General features: G+C 40.3%; 1 protein-coding gene across 1 annotated transcript in view; it reads right to left on the bottom strand.

Annotated features, from left to right (window-relative positions):
- Nucleotides 1-24,939, bottom strand: part of plxna4 (plexin A4) — a 205,264-nt gene that overhangs the window by 68,802 nt on the left and 111,523 nt on the right. The window contains exons 4-5 of the mRNA XM_026326876.2: nucleotides 16,865-16,993; nucleotides 6,582-6,682 (exon numbers count right to left, since the gene is read on the bottom strand). Coding sequence (XP_026182661.1) covers nucleotides 6,582-6,682; nucleotides 16,865-16,993 — 230 coding nt within the window. The remainder of the gene's footprint in view (nucleotides 1-6,581; nucleotides 6,683-16,864; nucleotides 16,994-24,939) is intronic.

Genomic DNA, 24,939 nt, shown 5'->3' on the forward strand with positions numbered 1-24,939 from the left:
AAAGTGCCCAGCTTTTGAGTGCCTCTGATAACAAAATGCTGATGACACTATTGCCTCAGGATGTTTGAGTAATCTCAGTGACAATATTATCAGACATTAATACTGAAACATCAGTGGGGACTGCTGTCTAATTTTTACTAGGTTCATATTGCCACAGCAAAAGTTACATGATCGGAGATGTGACCGCCCTAAGTACCCTCTCCCAGAGGTGCTCTGTCAGTCAAGGTGAACTACTTACCACTGTACATACAGTGTTTTCCTCATATCTTCAACTAGAGTTCCTGCAAGAGTTTAATTTATGCTTTTATCATTCTCACTCTCTTCCTCTGAATTTATGAAACCCCTCTCGTCTGGAATACATCACCATATATCTTCACTTCCTTTGAGTGTCACCGCATCTCTTATTCTTCCTTTGTCTCATGGCAGTCCCTGTGTCTGGTTCATGCTCTGCTGGACAAAAGCAAAACACTTTCCCCACTGCGAGGGTGTCTTTGTGTATGCATGGCTATTTCCTAGTGTTTCCCTGTATGTGGTGGGGTGACAATAGGTGACAGTGAGCAATGGCCCTGAATTAAAAGTGGACATGCAGCTGTTGTCTATGTGCTTGTGTTTGTGTGTTGGGGTTAGGCAGATCGGTTTGTGTGTGTGTGTCTTCACACTAGGATGGTGACAGTTGAGAGGGAACTGGAAGGTGCAGCACTCCGTTCCATCCTGATGCCCCTGTCACTTCCTGGCCTTGTTCCTTTCCCTCAACTTCCCTTACCATCCAGCAAAAGGTGGAGGTTGGGTGAAACCAGTCTCCCATACTCAGGGGAAGACCATCCACCCCTGGGAACAGACATCAGAGCAAGTGCCATTGATGCAAGGACCTCAAGATCAAAAAACAAAATTTAACTTTGGGAGTTTTAGCACTGTTTAAAACCAGTTTCCCCACTCGGGAATATTAGACTAAGGAGTGCATTGTCATGGTTGCAACTGACTTTAAGTAGTTTAAGTCATGATGCAGAGGCTTTAAAGTCTCATCGGTCTGTAGTCATTTGGAAAGCCAGGTATTTTGAGCTGCAAAAATCAGTAAGTACAACTGAAATACTGAGAGCTACTGTATCACCGAGTACGTAGACTACGCCGTAGGAAACCCCACCACTATAGGCAAAAAACGCAAATGTATAGAACATGAGCCTTATTACTTCATAGCTTGGCCTCTGATGTGGTTATAACTAGGGTTTCAATCTCCATGGGAGTGGAAAAACTTTCTTTTGGTGAAACCAATGCCTTTCCTTGCCAACATTATGTTTCAAAGCACTTAGGACTATATCCACAGGGAAACCATTGGTCACCACAACCAAACATAATGAGTCCTTGGAAGCATGCTAATGGTGGCACTGCTGTTTAATTAGCATTAGTGTGGCATACCATAGTCATGAGCACACTGATGTAACCAATGACTCTGAATACAGCGACAGGTAACAGTGGTGCAGAGTAAATAAGAGAGAGAGGGAGGGGGGTGAAAAAGAAAAACAACGGCTCTGCCAATTAACTTTTCCCTTTGAAAAGGTTATTCATTTGACAGCATCAGAGATGTCCTGGGAATACAAAGGATTTAGAAGACAAAAAGATTTGCAGCATGACTTGCAAGTTTTATCAGCCATGTTATGAGTTCTTCTATGACTTCTTCAACTTTTTGTAACATCCTAATAAGATTTAACATGTGTTTGAGAGCTAGTCTGATTGTATGACTCCAGGAGGAAATTTCACTGAAGCATTCATGAAGTTATATACCAAAGGAAATTGCAAGAAGCAAGCATATGAAGTGTAATGTACAACGATGTACAAGCTAACATTCAGATTCAAACCCTTAACACTTTTTTAAACACATAGTGGTGATCTGGGTCCAGTAATTCATAAGTACTCCAGTGAAGATCATACTCTATCCCTAGAGGGTTTTCACTGATTGAATAGACACAGCTTCTCTAATGAACTATTTGCCACACATTTGCCTGTGGCCATTGGCACAGATGACTTTACTGCCCCATTTTACTTCAGGGGTGAGAGATCAATATTTTTGAGTGGAGTTTGTGATTATGGGCAAACATGCCTCTGAACTCAAAACATATTGCCATCTGACAGACACGGCTCTTATGTCAAACGCATGCACAAGCAAAAATGGAAAATAGGATAGAATGCACCAAAACACACACAGAAACTGATCATGCATGTAGAAATAAATGTGGACTTTTGATTCATGAAAGCACACGTACACCAAAATATGCACACACACACACACACACACACACACACACACACACACACACACACACACACACACACAAAGGGCATGAGGATGAAAAGAAAATGGAAAGTGAGAAAAGTTGAGAAAAATAAAATGATTTATCGCAGCCAAAAACAGAGATTGAGATATGTCATTCCAATTATTAATGTGAAGATATTGCAACATTAGCACCGCTTGCTCCAAACTGACACCGATATCACATATTTATGTGAGATTTTCTCAACATCCATGCCAAATATGATGGCATTCATTTTGACAATGCTACTTCTCCAAATATGGTTTCCAATCTGTCTGGCTGTCACACATGACAAGCGTGTTGACAGCCTAGTTAACCACTTATAAAACTGACAACTGACAGACCAGCATTAGGGGAGCTAACATATCCATATCATAGCTGCAGCATTTTTTGGCATACTGTCTCATTGCAGAAATGCCTCTGCCTTACTCAGGAGTTGATGCGTGGATGCAAACAACAAAGAAAGGAATATGCAATATTAGAATAAATTTGTACAGTAAAACACACAATAAAACACAACGTCGCCCAGGACTGTGCTAAATGGAACAAGTAGCAAATTACTTAATCTTTGACACTCACAGAAAAGTGATTTAAAAATGACTTTAGCATAATGCCAAGAATTCTCATAATGACTTAATTAGAGTCTTACTGTTCTTACTGCAGTAAATATAGTCATGTATTAAATTGTGCAGAACATATAAAAGTCTGTTTTTTCATATGTTTTGTTTAAATATAAGAAAATAATTGATGAAAAATTAATATGCATATCATACACATGTGTACATTTCTGATTGCTACTGTATATATGACTACAGGATGCTACCCATACCCCCTTAGATGGAATCTTCAGTAAGAATCAGTCTTGCAGCTCTCCACTGACAGTGTATGACAACCAATGTCAGTGGTAAAAGAGTGGAAAGGAGAACAATGAAAAGGAGGGGCTGATATCAGTGAAAACTTTCCTTTCACCTGCTGAGCTAGACAGGCATTAGCATAAGTTGTGCATTTCCTTAGAAGAGAGGCTGAGCCTGAGTTTGATAGGCCAAGACAGTTTAGTTGACATGCGAGGTTTCAAACAGTGGCAGGGCTCACTGCAAGTCGGAAAAATCTGATGCAAATTTTGCTTTCGGGGTCAAAAAAAAAATCTAGATGGTTTATAGACTATACCATACCGATGGCAGGGTAAATTAGGAGCATATGTTTATATATGTCAAACTTATTGAAGACATTTACCTTTATTAAAGAAAAAGTGCTTGCTAAGGACAATAGCTGTCTCACACACACACACACACACACACACACACACACACACACACACACACACACACACACACACACACACACACACACACGCACCATCCACTCCTGTTGATTTCCTCCCCTGTACTATTGATTGCCTTTCTGCCTTTCCCCTGGTGTTCTCTAACAGCTCCTCTCACCGATCTATAGAGTAAATAAAGGCAAAGCTGATAGAGGAGGAGAGAGACAAAGAGAAAGAGGAAGAGTGAGAGAAAAGGAAAGAGAGAGAGAGCTTGCAATTCTGTTTGCTCTCAGACCAGTGAGGTGATTTCAAGGTTGATTGGGAACAACAATCTATCTGGAAGCACACTTTGAAGAGAACTGCATGCTATCCTTCTCCTCAAAGCCCCTTCCTGCACAAAGCAAGCAGGGTTGGAAGAGTGGATGTATGTCAACTCTGTGAATTGCTTGTGTTTTGGCCTTTTTGCTACATTAGTTTATAAAAGATATAGTGTAAAAGCCCACAGTCTGCAGTCATTATACTAGATAGCTTACTTGTTATTATTCTTTGTAGAAATGCGTTTAACCTTGGTGAGACCAAGAAAATAGATTTCACAAGCATTACATTGAAGATGAACACAATGTCATTCTTAAATTCATGGTCACACTGTCCTTCCTTACAAGTTAGTGTGTCTTTTCTTTATTAAAACTTTCTTTATCCTTAAACACCTTTGAATTGGATACAGCAGTAATTGTTGCAGGTGACCAGTGGTATGAATGTGTGGCATTTAAGAGTAAGTATTCCTGTGAATAGACTGATGCCAAAACCCAATTAAGAAATAAGTCTGAAAGAAAAATTAAGAACCTGCTACTGAATGTATTTCCTCTCTATTTGCACTAAGATGGTCCATGTTGTCTGATTGGACATTTATATCTGGTTATTTTCATGACCTATAGTGATTAGGCTAGGATTCAGGCCTGTGGATGGTTAAGGATAATGAGAAGCACACCTCTGCCACAAGGTGTGAACATTTGCCTGAGCGCATACAACCAGTCTTTCTCTCTCACATACACACACACCCTTAGAGCAATGGTCAAGAACCCAGACACCCTGACACCACTTTGGTTATTGTCTGTCTGGGCTAGATTCTCATTTTGGTGACTTGACACTAAGGATCTGTGTGTGTGTGTGTGTGTGTGTGTGTGTGTGTGTGTGTGTGTGTGTGTGCGTGTGTGCGTGTGTGCGCGCGTATGTCTGTCCTTGTGTGTAAAGAGAGGGGTCAGCTGAGGTGAGCCGATTCTATCAGACGAAATGTGACAGGCCAAACTGTAGCCAACTATTTGCTCTGACTGGGAGGATGCCCAGGGTCTTAACAGGTTTGTACCGATAAACAGAAACACACTTAAGATTTGATTTCAATTGCAAGCAGTAAATATTTACACAGTGGCTGCTCACTGGTTGTCCTTAATTTGTTTTTGTTTTTTTTACATTGATCCTTCTACTGCATCTCTGGGCAAATTGTGTTTAAATCACATCATCATCGAATACACGATATGGTTGAATGGCTAACTATAGAGTGTTTAAAGAGTTCAATACAAGAAACTGTGATAAACTGTGATAAACATGAAACTTCAGGACTGATAAATTATGCTTTCATACATAGGTGTGTTTATACATGTGTGTGATTTCTGCCTCTAAGTTCTCATTGTGACCTCTAACCTATCAGAGCATGTCCTCTGTCTACTACTGCATCTTATACCTGGGAGACTGTTTTATCTTCCTTCACTCTGCTGCACAACCCCATTCTTTTTCTCATTGAGACCCAATTTATAACATGCATCCCCTTTTTTGTACATCTTACAAACTGCATCCATGATGATCATCCTGATGTCTTGCTTTTGTTAATCTCTATTCCTTACTCATCTACTTCGGTACCTCTCTGTGTTACTATTATTTTTCTGTATTTGTCCACCATTTCCTTCCCTGTACCCTTCTTCAGGGTTTTAGTATATTCCTTTTTCCCCTCATGTCCTCACCATGTCCTCTCAGTGCCAACAGGGATGAAGGTGCTAAATGTACTCAGTCTCTCTCACTCACACACGTATACACACACACTCTACCCAAGGCCTAGCACCAACACAAGACACCAACCTTCAATTTACAGTGGAGTGGGAAATCTGCCACTCCAATTTTAAGGGAGAAGGATTGACAGCAGCTGAGCAGTCTGAGGATTTATGTGTATGTATACATACTGTACATTCTATAGTTGTGTAGACAATACACAACTTTATTTCAGTATCATTAGTGTTATGACATTTTAGCTAGTCCTGAAAACTTCAAAGGGCAGTTTGAGGGTTATGAGTTGGTTTTAGGATTAACGTTTGAATTAAATCCTTGATTTTTAGATTTTGATAAGGTTGAAGTTCAGGTGCATTCAGGGGGTAGAGAATGCATACTGTCACTGTCACTTTATGCATGTGTGATAGACAGACAAGCGTATAAGAGAGAGTGAGTCAATTGTGTTAATAAAATAATCCCAATAATCTCTGAGATATCATTCTGTTTCCTACAACAACAGAAGCTATCACTCTCCTCATGTCAGCTCCTGACATTTGGAGTGGTGCCCATCAGATCCCTGGCATTGCCTACAGTGTCTGTGCTCTCACCAGGCTCTGGTTTCAGGGCTGGTAAACAATACCAGTGGTTAGGTTCAGTAATGAATCTAAAGGCGGATGCTGGCACAAGGCCGAGCCCCAGGAAAGCAATCTGAGACTTGGCCTGAGTTGGCTAGAAAAGACCCCAAATACTCAAGCATTTGGGATTGAGTGCTGGACATGGGCCCAGGCGTCATGGAGGTAGGGGAGTCTAACAACACAAACACATCACTCCTCAAACTGTCTCTTTAGTATGTAGGAGGCATAGTGAAAGAAAGGGAAGAAAAATAAGAAAGAATTTGTGACAAGGATAGAGAGAAATACAGTTGTGTATGTGTGTTTGTGAGAGTGTGCGCACAGGGCCATGAAAGCAGCACTTACATGTTGTGCAGGACACACCAGCCACAGTGGGGATCTCCTGACCCAAGACATTCACTGCAGGTTGAATACTGACCACAGGCCTCCACTGGCACTCTTGATAGCTGCAGAGAGAAATACAACAGTAATTAAATACTGTCGAAAGACATTTAAAGTGTAACATTTTTCCATTTATGATCAGGGGTGAAAATGTTAAACATTATTCGATGTACAACCACAGGTGATTCAATACCTACAAAATCAAAATGCACAGGGAATATGAATTGATGGATAATGGACCATTTTTGTGCTTTCTGACAAATGCTGTTTCTAAACTAGTATTGAGACTAATCTTCCTAAAAATGTTACTGATTGACAGTTTCCATCTTTCTTCACAGGCTCCATATGGGAAATGTGGACGGCAGTCCATCAATTATGATATATGGTCCTGCCAAGTCATACTGGCATTGACTGGCACTGATTGGCATGGGGCTTGAGTGAGCGAGCGCAAGGGGCAAAGCTGAGGTAGATCCTACTAGTGCCCTGCTCTTGTCACCATGGCAACAACATGGCACAATAATAGATGTTGCTGGCACTTTTGATTAATGAGCCGTCATTGGTGGATGACCACTGTCACTCATGCTGCTCACCGATGACAGCCAGGGAAATAGAGACAACATAATCCATGTGGGGCTCATATTGCGTTATGATGAGAGTAAAGCTCTCTTTCTGTGTGTGTGTGTGTGTGTGTGTGTGTGTGTGTGTGTGTGTGTGCGCGCGCACTAACTAAAATTTCAGTCTCGAAATAGAAGATTTCAGATGATGCAGAGGGTAAGAAAAAGAAAAACCAGACTCCAGAAATATCAGTGACCATACATGTGTATGTTTAAAACAGCCACTAGCCTCAACATAAAAAAAAATATAACACAAAATAATTATGACAACTATTCTTTCTTTTTTCATTACTTACTGAGGAATTGGACAAAGAAATCCTGCTCCAAAAAGCTGAAACTGTTTGAATTTCCCCTGTTCCCCCTGTCATTTAACACAGAAAGTCACTATGTCTACTGAATGTGTATATACAAATAATAAAAAGGTAGACATGAAACCAGAATGAGACCAAGTACAATATCCCTGGAACATGTTTGTAATACAAACTAAGGAAGACATAGAAATGCATCAAACTAAATATGCTTAAAAACACTATGGCAATGACACTGAGGTCACTTCCCCTCATAGCTTCTGTCCAATAAGTGCTGAGGATCCAATTCTTTTGCATAGCGGTCTGCCTTCATACCTCAGGACATAAGTGATGTAGTTACTTCGCAACACATTTTACTGACTAAATTACATATTTAAGGATATGAAAGGGGCCATAATTAAACGATTCAATGTGGAGCATGACTGAATGTAACAAGAGATCAGAAATGTCTATGTGTAATAGTATCTCTAAAGCACAGCCTGGCACTGACGGCGGTTCTCCCTGCTGGATGCAGAGACTATCACACAGCACATCTCTGCCTGACAGCTTCTCTCTCTCTCTCTCAAATAAAAACATGCCAAGTCAGTATTACAGTTTTGCACAGCCTCACTGTGAAAGTCATATTTCAACATGTGCACATAGATACACATGAACCACAAAGATGCACATAATGTCACTGAAGTCAGACACTGACACACTGGCACAGTGAAGAACACACCACTATATCACTTGCTCTCTATATTTTGGTCTCTTCTCTGCATCTCTCCAAGTTCTATTAATAGCATACTCAGACAGAAGTGTGTGTACACTTTCATAGACTCACACACAGATGAACAAATTCAGGGGGAGCGTATCTCCTTGACAAAAGTCAAGAGGAATCATACATGCTATTACAGATTAGAAACAATGCAAGTGCATCTTTGTGTGTTAACAGGGTGTGTGTGTGTGTGTGCGCTTTGGGGGAAAAAAAAAAAAAAAAAAAAAAAATCAGCAGGTATGTTTTGCCCTCCCTACTGTGTAGAGGCATATTTGCATTAGGTAGATAAACGGAATGAGTTTGAGATACAATCAGGGAGATAGAGCTGCAACAGTGTGTGCACACGATCAAACTGACATATTCTCTCCCTTTCTGTCACTCTAGACCAAGATGTTCCACTTGCAATCCTCTGCCTCGGCCCACTACCAACTAAATAACCTGAAGAGAAAGGCCACTGTCCTAACCTATGGATGCATTTCCAGCTGTCAAAACGTTTACGTAATCTACGTAGCCATGTCACCGCATCGAGTGTTCTGTCGCCCTGTGATTTGCCATAAAAGCTAAGCACCCAGACAGAACTGTAGCAAACGATGCCACCACATCTGAACGCCTTATAATTTAACACTTCATCAGTGGCAGATATGCTGATACACATACCACCCACATACACACATATAGAAAAACACACACACAGACCTAGACTTTAGAATGAAAGCGACCTCCCGATGCCTATCGAGGCCTTAGATGCGGGCATCTGAGGAAATGGTTTTCTCAACAGAAAACACACACACACAAAGACAAACAGACACAACATTCAGACCCAAGCAGAAGTGATAGGTGCCAAAGTGAGTCCTCTGTTCCAAAGCATGCCTCCTGATATCATTCATTCTCCCTCTGTCTCTCCCTGTCTGTCTTTCTGTCACTCAGATGCTCTGAGGTGTGTAAGATCATACATTCATCATCTTTCTAGAGCCTCCCATCTCTATCTGCCTCACACACACACAGGCAACACTTTTGTCCGCTCTTTTATCAAAAAATTGAGGGATTTGGTGGCTAAACGACCCAATGCACCCCTTGTCTCTCTCATCTTGATATCACATTCATTTCATGCTATCTTCTTCGTGGGTTTTGCCAGAGAGGCAACCATTACGCCTCACTGTCTCTTCACTATGGCTAAGCTATCATATCAGCAGGGATAAATACAAAGGATGGGGGCGCATGGCATTTCTAATTCCCTCCTGTTTCAGGTGAGCAAATGACAGCCATTACACACTGCACTCTCCCTCCTTTCACAATAGGAAGAGATGGAAGCTGCTGAACATAATCACGCTTTTTAAAAAAAAAAGGCAGCGATCACAGAAGTACTTGATGCCTTAATGTGTGGGAGAGAAATGAAGATGTACTTAATCACTTACTGTGGTGGCATAATGGCATCAAATTATATATACAGTACACTGTATATACAGTGTGTGTGTCATATGTACTGTATTTATAGATGAGTGTCAAAGTGAGAGCGGGAGGAGAGTGTTATGAATTCCTCTTCTAGATGTTGATCACTATGTTGGGAGAGAGTTGATGAAGCTTGTCTTTGTTTTTCTTTGCTCTCTCCTCCTTTTCTCCCCCCCCCTTCTCCTCCTAACATATTGCCAGGGGCTTTTGAGTCAACCTGCAGTGGGAAAGTGATCATTTATTAGATCTGCAGAGACTTTTATTATCAACTAATTCTTCTGCCTAATCTCTATTCCTCTCTTTATCCTACTTTTTTCCTGCCCCCTCCACTTGTAATTAAACAGAGATTCTACCTGCAGCCAAACTCCACCACTCCAAATGAACAGAGAGAGGGAAATTAAAGTGATAGTCCCATCCTGCTTTACAGCCTGCAGGGCACACTGAACTTCTCTTATCTTTTCCATTCTTCCCCCAGGCTAGCTTTGTCTTTTTCTCCTTTCCTGGTGTGAATTTGTTCATTAGTTTAACACAGTACTGGCAGTGTATCATTACTATTGGCTGGGAAGTAGAAATTAATAAGAAACATTTTGATTAAATGTATGTCATGTAATGTTATTTGGCTGTTTTTAAATAACAAATTGTTGTGTATGTGTCAAAGATCTATTTGCTACTTCCAACAGTAGATGGCTGCAATTAATTTGTTTTTCTGAAAACTACAAGCAAATGAGCTACAATCATAAAGCCTGACACTGTGAAACCATTATTCATGTATGTGGCAAAGAATATGACTAATAATGTCTGACCTGTTATCACAACAGCATGTCTTGCAAATGGAAAGAGGCCTGACGCCCTCAACCAATCACCAACTATACTGTTTTTCCATCAGTCTGTCACCATGTCTTTAGTTAATAGAAATGGTAAAATGACAATCTATTTCTTTTCTTCACCTCTTTAATTGTGGTCTGTCAGTTATTCTCTGTCACATATCACACCACAAAACAACATTCTGTCTTTTATTCCCTCATTCATTTATTGGCTTATATAACTCTTTCTTGTACTCCTACAGTATGTCTCACCTCTCTTTTCAGCTCTTGGAACAGAGACCAATGTGAGAGTCATATAAAGCAAGGGAAACATCAGTGACCCACTGCCTCGTCACAGCTGACACAACACTCAATCCGTCAACCAATTATAAACTCAGGTAACAGAGTGGGCCAGTGGCTGAAAGTGCAATATTGTTTTCATTTGTAGTTCTCAGAGGTCAAATGAGAAAGCCATTCATTGTGCTGTCAGGATTGTCAGTGAATGACAAAAAACCTGGATACAATCAATCATTTTTACTTATCTTTCTGTTCCAAAGTGCGGTAGACCCCATAAACAAGAAAAAGCAGGTAAAAAAGCTTAAGGCAGTTCACTAACACGAGTTTACAGATTAGAATGGAGTATCTGCCAACTTCACTATGTCTATGCTTAGTGAAAAAGCAACTAAACGCTAAGGCATGCTAAGTTCAGCAATAAACACATAGCACAACGTGCCCGGACATTATGTTTATGTTGTTTCATTTTACTGTCAGACCTCAGTACTGAGGTCATCATGGATGTGAAAGTGCACTTACAGGGTGAGGTGACACTTGACTCCCTGACTCAAAACAAGATTTGCATTTGGTCTGAAATGCCTTTTATCCCAGCGGCAGGTTCAGAAAATGTAATTGCATGCAATTGTAGCATGTCTAATGTAAACAGCGTATGTAGTTTGGAGAGTTTTCCCAAGCCAAGAAATAACAGAAACTGTTCTTAAGTCCCAATAATAATATTTTATAAAAAGCCTGTCTGTTATATAGTATAATGCAGAGCCATGACTACTGAAAAAAGGAAAGGTGACAGTAATACAGGATTAAGAAATACACTGAGAAACAGTGAGGGAGAACAAGGGAGAGAAAGAGTGAGAAGACAAAGGTAAAACTTCAAAAGAAACTCGGTAAGCCAAGAGTTCACTCCAACCTTGTCTGCCCCACTTCGTTGACATTTTTCTGAAGTGTGTCAGGCAGCACTGCCTGCAACATATCAGTTCTGTTCACATTCCTTGTTAGACCACAGCAGCCTGCAGCTAAACTGGGTCACAACATAATATGCACATCTAAACACCTTCATAACTCACAGCCACACACCAGAGGGGTGAGGAAGCCACGCTGTAAGGGATGTGGTAAAAAGTTTCCCACTGACAGAAATTAAAGGATGCCGGTATAAAACATCTTTGATGAGATGCAAAGAAGTGATACTTCCACAAATTGGCTTGTCGGATTTCCCTCGGGGGTTGCAACAGAAAAAAGCATTTGACTTTGAACAATTTCACCCCACTATAGTACACATTTTCAATAATTCACACTAACAGATCTGCATTTGCTATGCTGAATATAAATAATTTACCACTATGAGTGTGGCAATCGCAGCACTTTCCAAAAACAGTTATGTTAATTTGTTACATGTAAAAACCACATGTAGGAATATACCTGACCAAACCTAACCACTGATTGAACAGCTGCTGGCAAGGTGAGGCATGTGTGTTTGCTCGGTCGCTGGAGGGTAAGGGTATGACTGTGCAACATCAGATGATGGATTGGCTGACTAAGACAGAATAAAAACAATCTGAACGGCTCCCAAACACCCTGGAACCAATGTCAAGTCACAGCACAGCCAGCCACCGAGTAACATAGCACAGTATCAAAAACACGTTCAGTCAAATTACTTTCTCATGATTAGGTCCAAGTTGTTTTATCACATCGGGCTACTAAACTAGACAGTTTAACAATTTAGCTTAGCTTATAAAGTCATGATGATGAGTCCTTCAGAGCAAAGAAGATTTGAGGACTAATACAACTAAATATTGCATAGATATAGATTTTAATATCTGTATTTCCTGTTTTGTATGGTAATCTTTATTTTTAAAGTTTGTCAAGGAAGAACCTGTTAGAGTAGAACTTCCTGTTAAGAGTGTGATTTGTATTTTTAATTTACACACTGAATTAATGAAATGACCTCACATGTGGACACACCACCCTATTCATTCTACTCAGAATAGGTTAGAAACAATGAGCATAACATGGTTAGAACTTTATACCATAACAGTGAACATACAGTGCCCTATCACTGATACCGCAGCCCTAACATCCATAATCATGGGCCTTGCTATGATCTGACTGTCCCCTTTATACCAGAACATCTGCTTGATGCACTAATAAGATCACATGCGTGTGTTTTCATTTCTATATTTGTGGGGACCCAAAACAAACAGCCCACTAACACTATAGGGACTCTGCCTTACTAGGAGAGACTGGATGTTGGTCACACAAAATAAATTATCAGATTTTTTTGTAAGAACTTGGTTTAAGATGAAGCGTGACATTAAGGTTAGTCAAGTAGTGGTTGTGATTAAGGTTAGGGTAAATCTATGAGAAATGAATATAAGTCATTGGAAAGTTCCCATGAGGAATGAACACAAACATGCATGTATGTGTCAGAGATACAGAGAGAGAGCAATAGCTCCAATTAGAGGACAGCCAATCACTGGTTTAATGAGAGGGTAGGGATGACGGGTGAAAAAAAAAGTGAAGGAACAGAGGATGGTGTGGTTAAAAAAAGACAATGGGAAGTCAGAGGGTAAGAAATGAATTTAAGATAAAAGAGAGAAAGGAAATAAAGAAAGAGGAGCACGAAGCAGAAAAATCTGAACTTTCATTTGCTTTACAAATCCTGTACTCCTGAAATGAATACAGCTTGTAGAAACAAAAATCTATAACCCTGAAAGAAAATCAAACAAAACAAAGACGATACAGGCACAGGAAGAAAAAAGAGGCAGCAAACAAGAAAATTTAAATAAAAGACGAGAAAAATATCAGAAAAGAAAACAATGGCTTAAATCTCTAGCAGATTATTTTACAATTCTTCATGGGAATATATATTTGTGTTCACTAGCTTCCTTTTCTAATGAGTGAATAATGTGACAGACAAGGAGGGCACAGTGTGCCTCTCAGCATGATGCCCTGTCCCTGGTGTCACATATATATACCGCTCTCAGGGTACTGGTACTTTTTTAGTATGTTTTTTTTTTTTTAAACTGATGTAGTTGATTGTTGTAATGCAACATTAGGACAATGTGTCATACATTATCTCACTAATTAATCAAATTTATATTCCTCTACTTTGTGATGGAGAGTGCACTGAAAATGACTTTGCTGGCTAGATCTCAGAACACACATTCATCCACTGATAAAATTAGTGAGCTGGGGAATCGTTATATAAATAATCATGTTTACTTTTAAAAATTACTTTATAATAGAGAGGAATAAGTGCAGTGAGGACAAGGATTGCAGCTGTTTAGCATTAAAATCAGAGACGTGATCAACTCAAGAGGACCAATCACAGTTGTATAGACTCATGGTCTCTATAGTTCCTATAACCCAAATTTGTACTTCAACTTTAGCTTTACCATAGCATCCAAGCTTTTGATTGCAGGGTATGTATACAAAATGATTTATTTTAAGTATGAAAACATAAAAAAACAGCTACCAACATACTATCTGTCCACCCCAGGCCGGACATCAACTGTCTGAAGGCGAGGATTTAAGCACTAACAGCAGAAGCAGAGGAGCTCTATCGACCAGCTCTCTTCACCTCCTGTTGTGGGCCCCCTCCTCTTCACTCTTTCTATCATGTGTTTCCTCTCTCTGTATTTCTCCCTCGCTTCATCTATCACACTCGCACTCTGTGTGTAGATCCCAGGCCTGAGAAACAGCAGGTGGCCCTCTGCTATCGACCAGCTCGGGCTGCTTTAATAGCGTTTGCCACCACTGGGAATCAAGAATGTGCATGTGTGTGCAAGATGTTATTCTAAACCACTGCACTGATACAGAAAACAGTACTGTATTTCAAAACTCTTAGATGTAAGAGTGACCACAACATGACCTCTGAACTTGGCCATCCATAGGGCTTTAACCAAAAGCAAACACAGGAAATCGACATGTATTCCAGAATACCGATCAGCTGTTGTGAGCAGGGAAAAACAAATGATCAGGTACATTGCAAATTTGATATGTGGGTGATTTCTTTTTTAATTCCAATTGCATGTGTGTAATTAGTGCTTTTTTTTCTCCATCATTTCTTAAAGTTGGAAAATTATTGAGGAAACAGAATTCTACTCAAAGTTTACCTGCAAACCTTCAAAAATCTTGATGCAGAGAAACCTGTAAGAACAAATCTGTTTTTAGAAATACAGCTGCTAGATGTTCTCTGCATTTGAGATGAGTTATTTGCACTCATCATCTTCAAGTGCTGTGTTTAACAGGAAGATGGGATTGGCAGTTAAAAAACCAGTGTTGTTCAGCTGTCTGACTCTGCATGAAGAACTTAGAGGAGAACTTTCTGACACACCTGTATCAGTCAAATTCAATGATTAGTTACCAATATCAATCATAACTTCAATGCCTATGAAACATGCTCTGAAAAGTAAACAGACTTCAAAATCCTAACAGGCTTTTAGTGCACGAATGAATAAAACCATCTTAGAGTTTTCATTTCAATTTCATTTCCAACATTCATCATTTTCTATAAACTCACACTGTGTGTTTGCATGTGCACAGGAGTAGCTTATTTTTCTGTGTGTGTGTTGTGTTCATTAACCACTTTCTATATTTGTGAGAAAGGTAATTCCCAAATGTTCCTCCTAACTAGTGGAGGTCAGCTCTCTAACTAGGCTAATAGACTAATTACTCACTAATCTCACACACACACGCACGTGCGCACACACGCACACACATTGGCACACGCGTGCGCGCGCGCACACACACACACACAGAGTACTTCAGTCTAGTATAAGTTAACCTGCATGGAAATTAAAAAAGCTAAATTTGTAACACATTTCTGATGACAACAGGGAGAAAGGAATGAAACATAATAGGAAGAAATGAAAAACTATTTTTCTTAATAATTAATTTGTTATTCTCTAATTCTTTTTGTAAGCCCAATTATGCACACTCCAGTCCAAAAGAGGGAAAAAAAGCAAAATTCTCAGTGATGGTTAACAGATTTGCACAAAAGAGGAGTAATTGGACACTGTGACAAAATAGCATCCTAAATGTCCTTATTCTGCTCACTTGTATCTCTCCCTCCTCTTTCCTTTCTCTCTTTCTGCAGATGGACTGATTGAGACCTCAGGAGAGGCAATGAGAGCTATATTTGAAAGGGCACCTTCAACTCACTGTCTGATATTTAAAGTGTTATCATTGATAGTCTGGACACTTAAAATGTACCACACATCCACACAGACAAACTGCATTATGCATTAGTAAATACAAACACTTTCCTGTTGCTAGAGAGGTCAACAATACTCTGGAAGCTACAGACACTATAAAGGGCTACACAAAAAACAGCACTAGCCTTCTGCAAGATAAAGGAGAAGGAAAAGAACTGTGTAGATATCTGCACTTCTAAGCTTTTGTTTAATTTATTTCTAATAATAACATTAACAAATTATTGTCTACTAGACATGTATAAAATATGTAAATACATTCCTATAGTACTGTGTAAAAGATTAAGTGCATAACACAGTGAGTCATAGGAGTGTGTGTGTGCATTTCTGTGAGAACAGCATGTGTTACAGACCTTCCATGCTGCTATTTTAGCAAGGTTTTGCCTCTGATAGAGGTGTTCAGTCTTTGTGTGCCTGTGTCCATTACCCAGAGTGCTGCTATTTCGCTTCACATGCCGTGTCATCAAAGGTACTAAGAGAAATAGTGTGTATGTGTGAATATGTCTGCGCACAGGCAGACATGCCAACACACAAGTGGACCATTCTCCTCTGTCCCTATAATTCAACACATTTATTCACTCCAGTTCTACCCCCGCAGTCTGTTTCTATAAAAAGACATGGTCATAGCATCCAACAGTCCATCTAATCCCTGTCTCTCCTCCAGCCAGGCTGTAATGAAATCCTCTATGTTACACCAAAGGTTATTCTACCTGTGACATAAGAAAATGATAAATGCCAGTAGTTACAATATTGAATCAGCAGGGGGTATCTCGGATGTGTGTGTGTGTGTGTGTGTGTGTGTGTGTGTGTCTCACCTGGGTCTCAGACATGACATAGAGGTAGTGGTGGTCAGAAGAGAAGGCCATGTCTCTGAGGATGGGTCCATTCTCCACTGCCTGCACTGTCTCGTACTGCAGAGCACGAGACGACCCGTCTACCCGGATCTAGAAAAACATCAAAGTACATTTAGACTGACTTTATTCAATATATGCAGAATGTTTCTAGTCACTTCTGGATAAAATGCAGAAACCAAAAGACAAAGATAAATCTATAACATGATAATGAAATGTTATAGATAAAACAGAAAGAAGGTCTGATATTGGGTTTCATAAGAAAGGACTTGGTAATGGAACAAAAGTGGCATCTTGGAGAAGAAAATGGGGCGATTATGAACCAAGGTATCATTAAAAAGGTACTTTGGAACATTATTATTGGTAAAACTACCCCTATATCGCATAATGTCATAGGATTTTCCCATGCCCCATAAATTTCAGTGCTGCATGTGATAAGCTCATCTTTCTCTATCACATTTTCATCCATTCAAAAGTGATTATGGTAATTAGGCATCTGGGCAGAAGATGTGGTCTGTGGGCCCCTAGGTGTGTTTACTCAGCAGAAAGTGCATGGAATTGGCCTCGTACACATTTGGTGGTGTGATGGAAGTGTTCTGGGTTGTGCCTGAACATCTGCTTACATTGCCCCACACACGCACACACACACACACACACTCACAGAGGCAGGGTGTGTTCCAAATGATCCTTTCAAAATCTGGTCCTTTGGCTGTAATTTTCCAGTAACAGACAGTCCTGACATAAACCTACCCAAGCATCTTTCAGCACCCGGTAAAATACGCACTCGCACATACACACACAAAGGCCTGTGTGGGCTTGTTGACAGGTGTGAAGCAAGTCTTGTTAAAGTTGTGATGACTCTTGGTAGTTCTTTGTGCTCTTCAGCACTAAAAGGTTCACAGGTAACAGAAAATTGGACAGGAAGCAGATGGTCGAGCAGACAAGTGAGTCACTTCAGGATTAATTATAATATGCTGATGACAACAAGCACACTGTTCTCTCTGTAAGCATATCATTAAAATACCTTTTTGCTGCCCTGCCCAAAGTCTAAGGTCAAGAAGCCTCAGCAGTTCTAAGAAGGGAAACTGAACCCTTGGATAAAATGATTCAGTGACATTTATTGTTAAGAAAGGGCCATATAGTCAAATCAAAAATCATAGCAGACTCTATGAACCACAGGTCATGAAGTTGCATAAAGTTTTCTAACTATCCCAATCAAGCTAATAGGCTGAATGTCAGTTTGAGGAAACACAGTATGCTTGTTATTAAGTTGTTAGTGTCTAAACAGGAACCAAAGAATCAACTGTTCTAATGAAAGTTTTTGTTTGTCTTTCTTTGGAAGTCAACTTCTCTGTGTAATAAAGAGAACAACCTAACTATTGCGTGCAGTTTATGTTCTGCCCTACTCTCACTGTTTCTGTTGATATCCAGTTTCACAACATGACATTTCTTTAAACAGGCACCATCTTTCACCCTGATCTCACCCTGCTCTCCCTCCTCTTTTGTTTCCCAGCCATTCTTTTCCTCTCGCTCTACCTCCTGCTTGGCTTGTGTAGTGATCTTGATCTCAAAGGGCCTTGAGTTGTGTGTATCAAAGAGTTACACACTTTCACTGGGAACCATTGTATGCACCAGGGTCAGTTGCGAAGAAAAGAACAGAAGGCTAATAGGAGAGTAAGAAGAGAGGGGAGTAGGAAGAAAGAAAGTCCACATGAGCCAGGGCCAGATTCAGCAGGTAGGGTTATCTAATCTGCCTGATCGGGTGATTAATTTCAGAAACTGCGCATACGTGCACGGTACATAACATGTGTGAATGCTCATGTATGTGAAGGTGTGTGTGTATCAGCTTACACTCACTGCATACAATAGAAGTGTGTTGTCAATTGCTGAGCAGAGTTAATGGGTACACAGTCTAATGCTGTGGCTGAATATAGTCTTATTGTGTTGGGACAGATCCACAGTCACCAGGGATCAGAGAGGCTTCAAGGGGAAGCTCCTGTATATTATCCTTCAATCTGACCACCGACAAAACAAATGAGCCACCGGGGAGTACACAGTATGTCACCAAACATGCAACACTGTCTGGTTTAGTCACAGTGGGAAAGGAGGCAAACACGCAAGGGAGAAGGACTGATAAACATCACAGGCCAGTAAATTTATTTGTAGAATAACTGCCAGATATAAAGTACTTAATTTTACTCTGTATTTTTTTAATCTGCACAGCAGGGTCACACTAACTTTAGACTAGTTACAGCGGATACATTATCTTTACTGTTATCAAACCTGGCATTCTCAGGAACAAACTCCACAAAATCCAATCCAATATTCAGTGTACTAAAAAATTTAATGGCAATGCAACTACTGCATTTTTATCACTTCAAAAACACACTCTACAAACAAAGCCCAAGGTAGATTGAAAACAACCAATGTCTTAATTCCTGTGATAAAAAAACAAAAGCTAATTACATTGATTTGTTATTAAACGACTAATCCTAGCTTCGTTGTCGGCAACAGTAGTTATTAATATATCTTAAAGTAATTTTTCATCAGCATAAAATCATTAAGTCAGCTACAGTGGCGCTGGCCAACATTATCTGATTCCTTTTCAACAGTAATAAAGTGGATTAGCTGTTCTATGCTAAATGGATTACAATGCTAATCTCTGCTATCACATTACCACAACACAATAGACATTCACTGCCACAGACTTCATTCTGCCGCTGAGTAGTCTGAAGGTGAGAGATGCACTGGGCTCACACATAAATCCACTCCTACTATTGTGTTCACACATTCTCTTGTACATATAGAAAACACTGCCATTTTATTCTCTCTCTCTTTCTCTCTCGCTCACACACACACACACACACACACACACACACTCACACAAAAACACACACACCAGCTGCCTGACTGAAGCTACTCATATGGTAATGAGGGTTGCTCTGGAGAGAGTGGGGAGTTACTGGCACTTTAGACTCAGAGCACATTTCCTCAACCCTGCAAAAAATGTGGAGTAAACAGTTAGTTCGATAGCCCTGTGTGTGTTGGCGGCTGTATGCATGCATCTGTGGAAAACATCCTTGTTGTATCACAGATCATACAGAGAATGTCATAGTCCTCCGTAAAGAGACCACACTAATCATAAAGTGTGTCCCCCTAGTGGCTGAAACAGATAACTACACCAGGACTATCATTGAATACACAAATAAGGGCTGAATTCTTTCTGTTATCCTTTCTGTCACTGAAAAAAATTTAGAGCAAATAAAAAAAAATGTATGTATGTATCTATATGTACATATATTTTTAAACCAATTTTAAACCCCTTATGTCTTTTGAAGAACAGTAACTATCCTTTGGTTCCTGGAGGTCTAAAAATTAAAGTATGAGAAAATATGAGGGCAAAATAAGATTCAACCGAAATACTGAGAACTGTAAGTACATTTATAAACTCGTTTCAGTGGGTTTCAGTGTCTCACAGTGCAAAGTAAAAAACAAATGCAACCTCATGTGCAGATAGTTTTTTCTGCCTTGAATCTGTCAATGAAAAATAATGTGCCCATAGTGACTATGTCCCTCTCTCTCCATGGGTTTAACAGCTAGCAGAAGGTGTGATACAGACAGGAAAGCCATTTCAGCGTGAAAACCACAGGAATACCCTGCCTCAGTTTCCTCAAACTGGCACTGTACACTACAGAAGCACATGGCAAGTAAGGCAGTTCCTCTGATCCATCTACTGAAAGGCAGGTAAAAATATGATGAAGTTTTATTATACATGTGCTATTCAAAAAATAAAATAAAGTAATTGTTGCTTAAACTGTCTGTTACGTGGTAGAATGAACTCAAAAGGATGTATGGTGGAAAAGATGCAGAAAGTGAATAAACTACATGCCAATATAAAAAAAAAACATTTTAGTATCAAACTATTCTAATAACAAAATATGTTTGTTTTTTTTGTTATTGGTTCTTTCAAAAATATATCTTATATATTCAAGGTCAATAATGTTGTTTTCCCTCTGGAACTTTCTTTGAGTGAAAAAAATTGTTCTTATGACATTCTGTATCTCTGATTGTCCAGCTTAGCGCCTCATTGATTATGGATAATCCCAGTGAACTGGTGTTCCATTATGTAGAAACTACTTTACATCAAGTGGTGAAACAGACTGCATGCATTTTAGAAGGAGTCTAGTCAATCCTCAGGAGACATAAAATACTGCTGTAGTAGTATTAATGCAGATGAAGGCTGTGGCAAAGTGCAGGCTATACACTTCCATTAGGACAACACCACACTGGGGAAACAGCATATTGAATGTATACTACCTAAAACATACAATAACTGAAGTGGAGGATCTGTGTGTGGCTCTAAATGAGGACTGTGAGTGTGACTGCAGAATTGTGCCCTTGCCTGCAATGCCATGAATTTTGGGGTGGCAAAAGGAAGGCTAGTCACACAGAGTTGCAGTCTGTTCACCATGGCACACACACTAACACACCATGGCTGGGACACACCATGGCCAATGCTGGTGGAAGCCGGAATAATCTGCTGACTAAAGTATCACCATGCACAGACATGGGCCATGCAACCACAGCGAGGTGCGTGGACTGGAGCAGAATGTCATCCAAAGTCATAAAGCATGCTGTGAAACTCAAATTACCACAATATTTGCGTGTGGAATTCCACCAGTCCATTGAAAAGTGCACATGGGCAAACCCAAAGTCGATGCCAGCATTTTTACAGCCACAAAAGGTCATGAACCCTTTTCTGCTCAATATAACAACTACAGTCCTGGTTGTCAATTACATGCTACTTCTTTTCTTTAAACCTGATCTACTATACTTACTGTACCAATGCATGAAATTAGCTTTACAAAGTGACCCTGTTCAAGATATCAATCAGAAACATTTTGCAGTGGCAACAGCACAACCACAAGCCAAATGCCACTGTAACCTAACCTGCCACACTTTGCTCAGGTTGCAACCCTCTTTCTCAAACCACAGCCAAGTGTTAGGTATTTAACAAGGCAAGGCAGGACATGCAATAAAAGCCCAGAAAGAGAGACAGCCAAACAGACAGAGACAACTGAAGAACATTCACTGTGAAAAAGACGGGACGAAAAAACACAACATATCATCACTACATAATGGGAATGTGTCTCTCCATGCATTCTATTCATGCCGACAGCAATACAATGGTGGCTGTCTGATTGCCCAAATCTGTCCAGCTCACTGAAACATATGGCAGACAGAGACAGGGGGTGAGGGGGGATAGAAAGAAAAACAGAAGCAAAGGAGGCCAGGAGGCGGACTGGATCTATCTCTCAATGTCAATCAATGCTGGAACAAACCCTCCACTTCCACATTCAATGCCTCAATATATAGCTTTAGGCGAGATGGACTGGTGCGAGAGTAGTGGGGGTGTGTGGATGATTTGACATTAATCTGAGGGTATTAGTGATGATGTAGCACACCAGTGTGGGACGGTAGACTGGCTGTGTAGCACTGCTGGAGCAAAGATTCACACATGAGCCGCTATTCACTGCAAACAGTAGTCATTTCGGACTATCAAAGACCGACATTTATAAAAAGGAAAGCACTACAGATGTAGTTCGTGGACAGGTACTTCAGGTGACACATGAATGACTAATGCCATGGTACGTCTATATCTACAATGTCTTTTGGCATAGTATTTTATGTTTTATGACAAGCTATAATGGAGACATCTTGCAGCTCTCCAAAAGGTAAAACATGGACTGAATGCTTAACTGCTTTCCTTTATGGAAGTGAAATATTAATTCAGTTCATTAAAGGCATATTTAATATCCCGTTCTTCCTTCCTTCCAGCTCAACTCGTCTCTATAGGAGGATGAGTGGGCAAAAAAAAAAAAAAAAAAAAAATATCCACAGAGTGGAACTGAACTAATTCTGTGCTTTAATTCACTATTCTCTGTTTTATGTTTGTGATTAGGCATATCTGCTACACTGCAGGGTTTTAATTAATGCCCTTCCTCCCAATGCCTGCACTGTGAGGGAAGGTGCTTTGTGGGTGCAAATCAGGGAATTGTCAGTGTTAGCAGGAAAGTAACTACAGAGACTTGCGTGGGCAATATCAAAGCTGTGCTGAAATATGACCTCTACAATGGACCTCCTATTGAGTTTAGTTTTACTAAGGTAAATCCTCTGCAGATGTTTCATTCTGAACAGGAGGCTAAAAGAAACATCTGGAAAACCTTCACAGTTTGGTGCTCTAAGATTAATGTGGTATAACTAAGACTCTCTGGGTGGGAGATGAACAGCACAATAAAAAAAATACAGAGATTTGGTGAATAACAAAAATCATAGTTGCACTTTGTTTCTGTTGGTCCCGCTCTTGTCTCCACCACCTAAAATCTGGAATCTGACACTCTAGCAGAGACACAGGGGAATCCTGGCTTGGTGACTGTTTTGGCATTTGACAGGTGTGATACCCGTTAGCCTGCAGGTCCATGTGGCCTACTAATCTAACCTTATCCCCCTGCTGAGAGAGAAAGAAAAACCACTGAGAAAGGCAACGAGAATGTTATTGTGAGAGATTGTGGTGTTAGACGTGAAAGGGGACAAGTGTCTGGAGGCTTCCTAACTTGTCCCTTCTCCCCTTGCTGTCCTCTTCTCCTTCAATCTCCCCAGTGGCTTCAAAGGGTGAGTGACAGGCCTCCCTGCTATCAGTGCCTTCACTGCTGAGCTGCCTTCGAGCACTGTGGCCATGGCAGGGGGCTCAGAGCTAAGCTTTCGTTACTCATTTCCCTCTTCTGCTACTGCTCTTATTCTTTTTCACTCTCTCTCCCTCTCTGTCTCGGTCTTCATCAATGTTTCAATCTATAAGTCATGAGGTGGACTAAAATACCTGCAGGCTCATGGCCGGTTCAATCTTGAGAACATTTCTGACCTCTTGACTTCTCACTGTTCACTCTGTTTCTTTCAGTTACCTACTTCTATCTAGTCATTTAAAATTTTCATTTTTTTTTTACTTGGTATGTTTGTTACAGACTATTTATCAGCTGTTGGACCAGTAGGTAACTCATTTATTTTCCCTTTTTTATTGTGCTTACAGGTTTAGACAAAGTACCCTTCAAACATTTAACTGTAGATGCAGATGTAGAGGTCTGGGGAGGGCTCTTCGATCAAGTCAGTAAGACAAAACCTACAAACATACACAATGTGCTCAGTCAAGAACAAAAAATGTCTTGATTTTTCTGGGCAATTGTCCCTTCCTATTCTTTATTCAACAGTTACTCTATCTCCTATGCTTTTTCTTCTTGGTTGCCTCTTTTTGTTCTCATGGTCTTGATTCATTTCTTTGTGCATAGATTTTTCAGTTTTGCCACTTTTTCCATGCAATATGCATCATTCCATCACTTTCCCTGTGCAGAGAAGATGTCCTTTTTTTGCCTCTTTTCCCCTCTGATTCCTCTTTCAATGTCTCATTACAGCCATAGTCGGGTGTTAGAGGAGATAGGTAGACATTCTCTTGACAGACCTCATTTACTGCAGACAAATAGCTGGCCTGCCTGAGAAAAACCCATACGCACATTACTCTTTCAAACCAATTATTTCCTCTACTGTTTTTCCATTCTTATCCAGTTATTCTGCAGTGATAAGTGCTACTGTTCCTGCCACTGACGCTGCAGCTACTGGCTAGGCCTTAAGGACCTCAAAGAGGCAAAGGCATAATTTGAGAGCACATCACCACCTGTGTCTCTATTAGTGGCGCAACCTGGTGGCAGCGCTACAGAGTGGGGTATACCCCATTATATTTTGTGACCAGAGGCCACTGTGTGAGAGCTAAAAGGCTTTGGGAGCCATTAATGAAGTCAACATGCTCTTCGAAGTAGTGAGGGCACCAAATCAGCCTATTGTGTTGAATCAAGACTTTGGGCTTTCAGGCGCCACAGCAGTGCACAGACTCAGAGCTATGGAGGAGGGTGGCTGGCAAACAGTTTCAGCAGGTTGAATAGTATAAATACAGCCCAGTGACTGACTGTAATCATGTTGAAGGGATGTATTTG

Source organism: Mastacembelus armatus, chromosome 23, assembly GCF_900324485.2.
Source record: "Mastacembelus armatus chromosome 23, fMasArm1.2, whole genome shotgun sequence".
In the NCBI taxonomy this organism is placed as follows: Eukaryota; Metazoa; Chordata; class Actinopteri; order Synbranchiformes; family Mastacembelidae; genus Mastacembelus; species Mastacembelus armatus.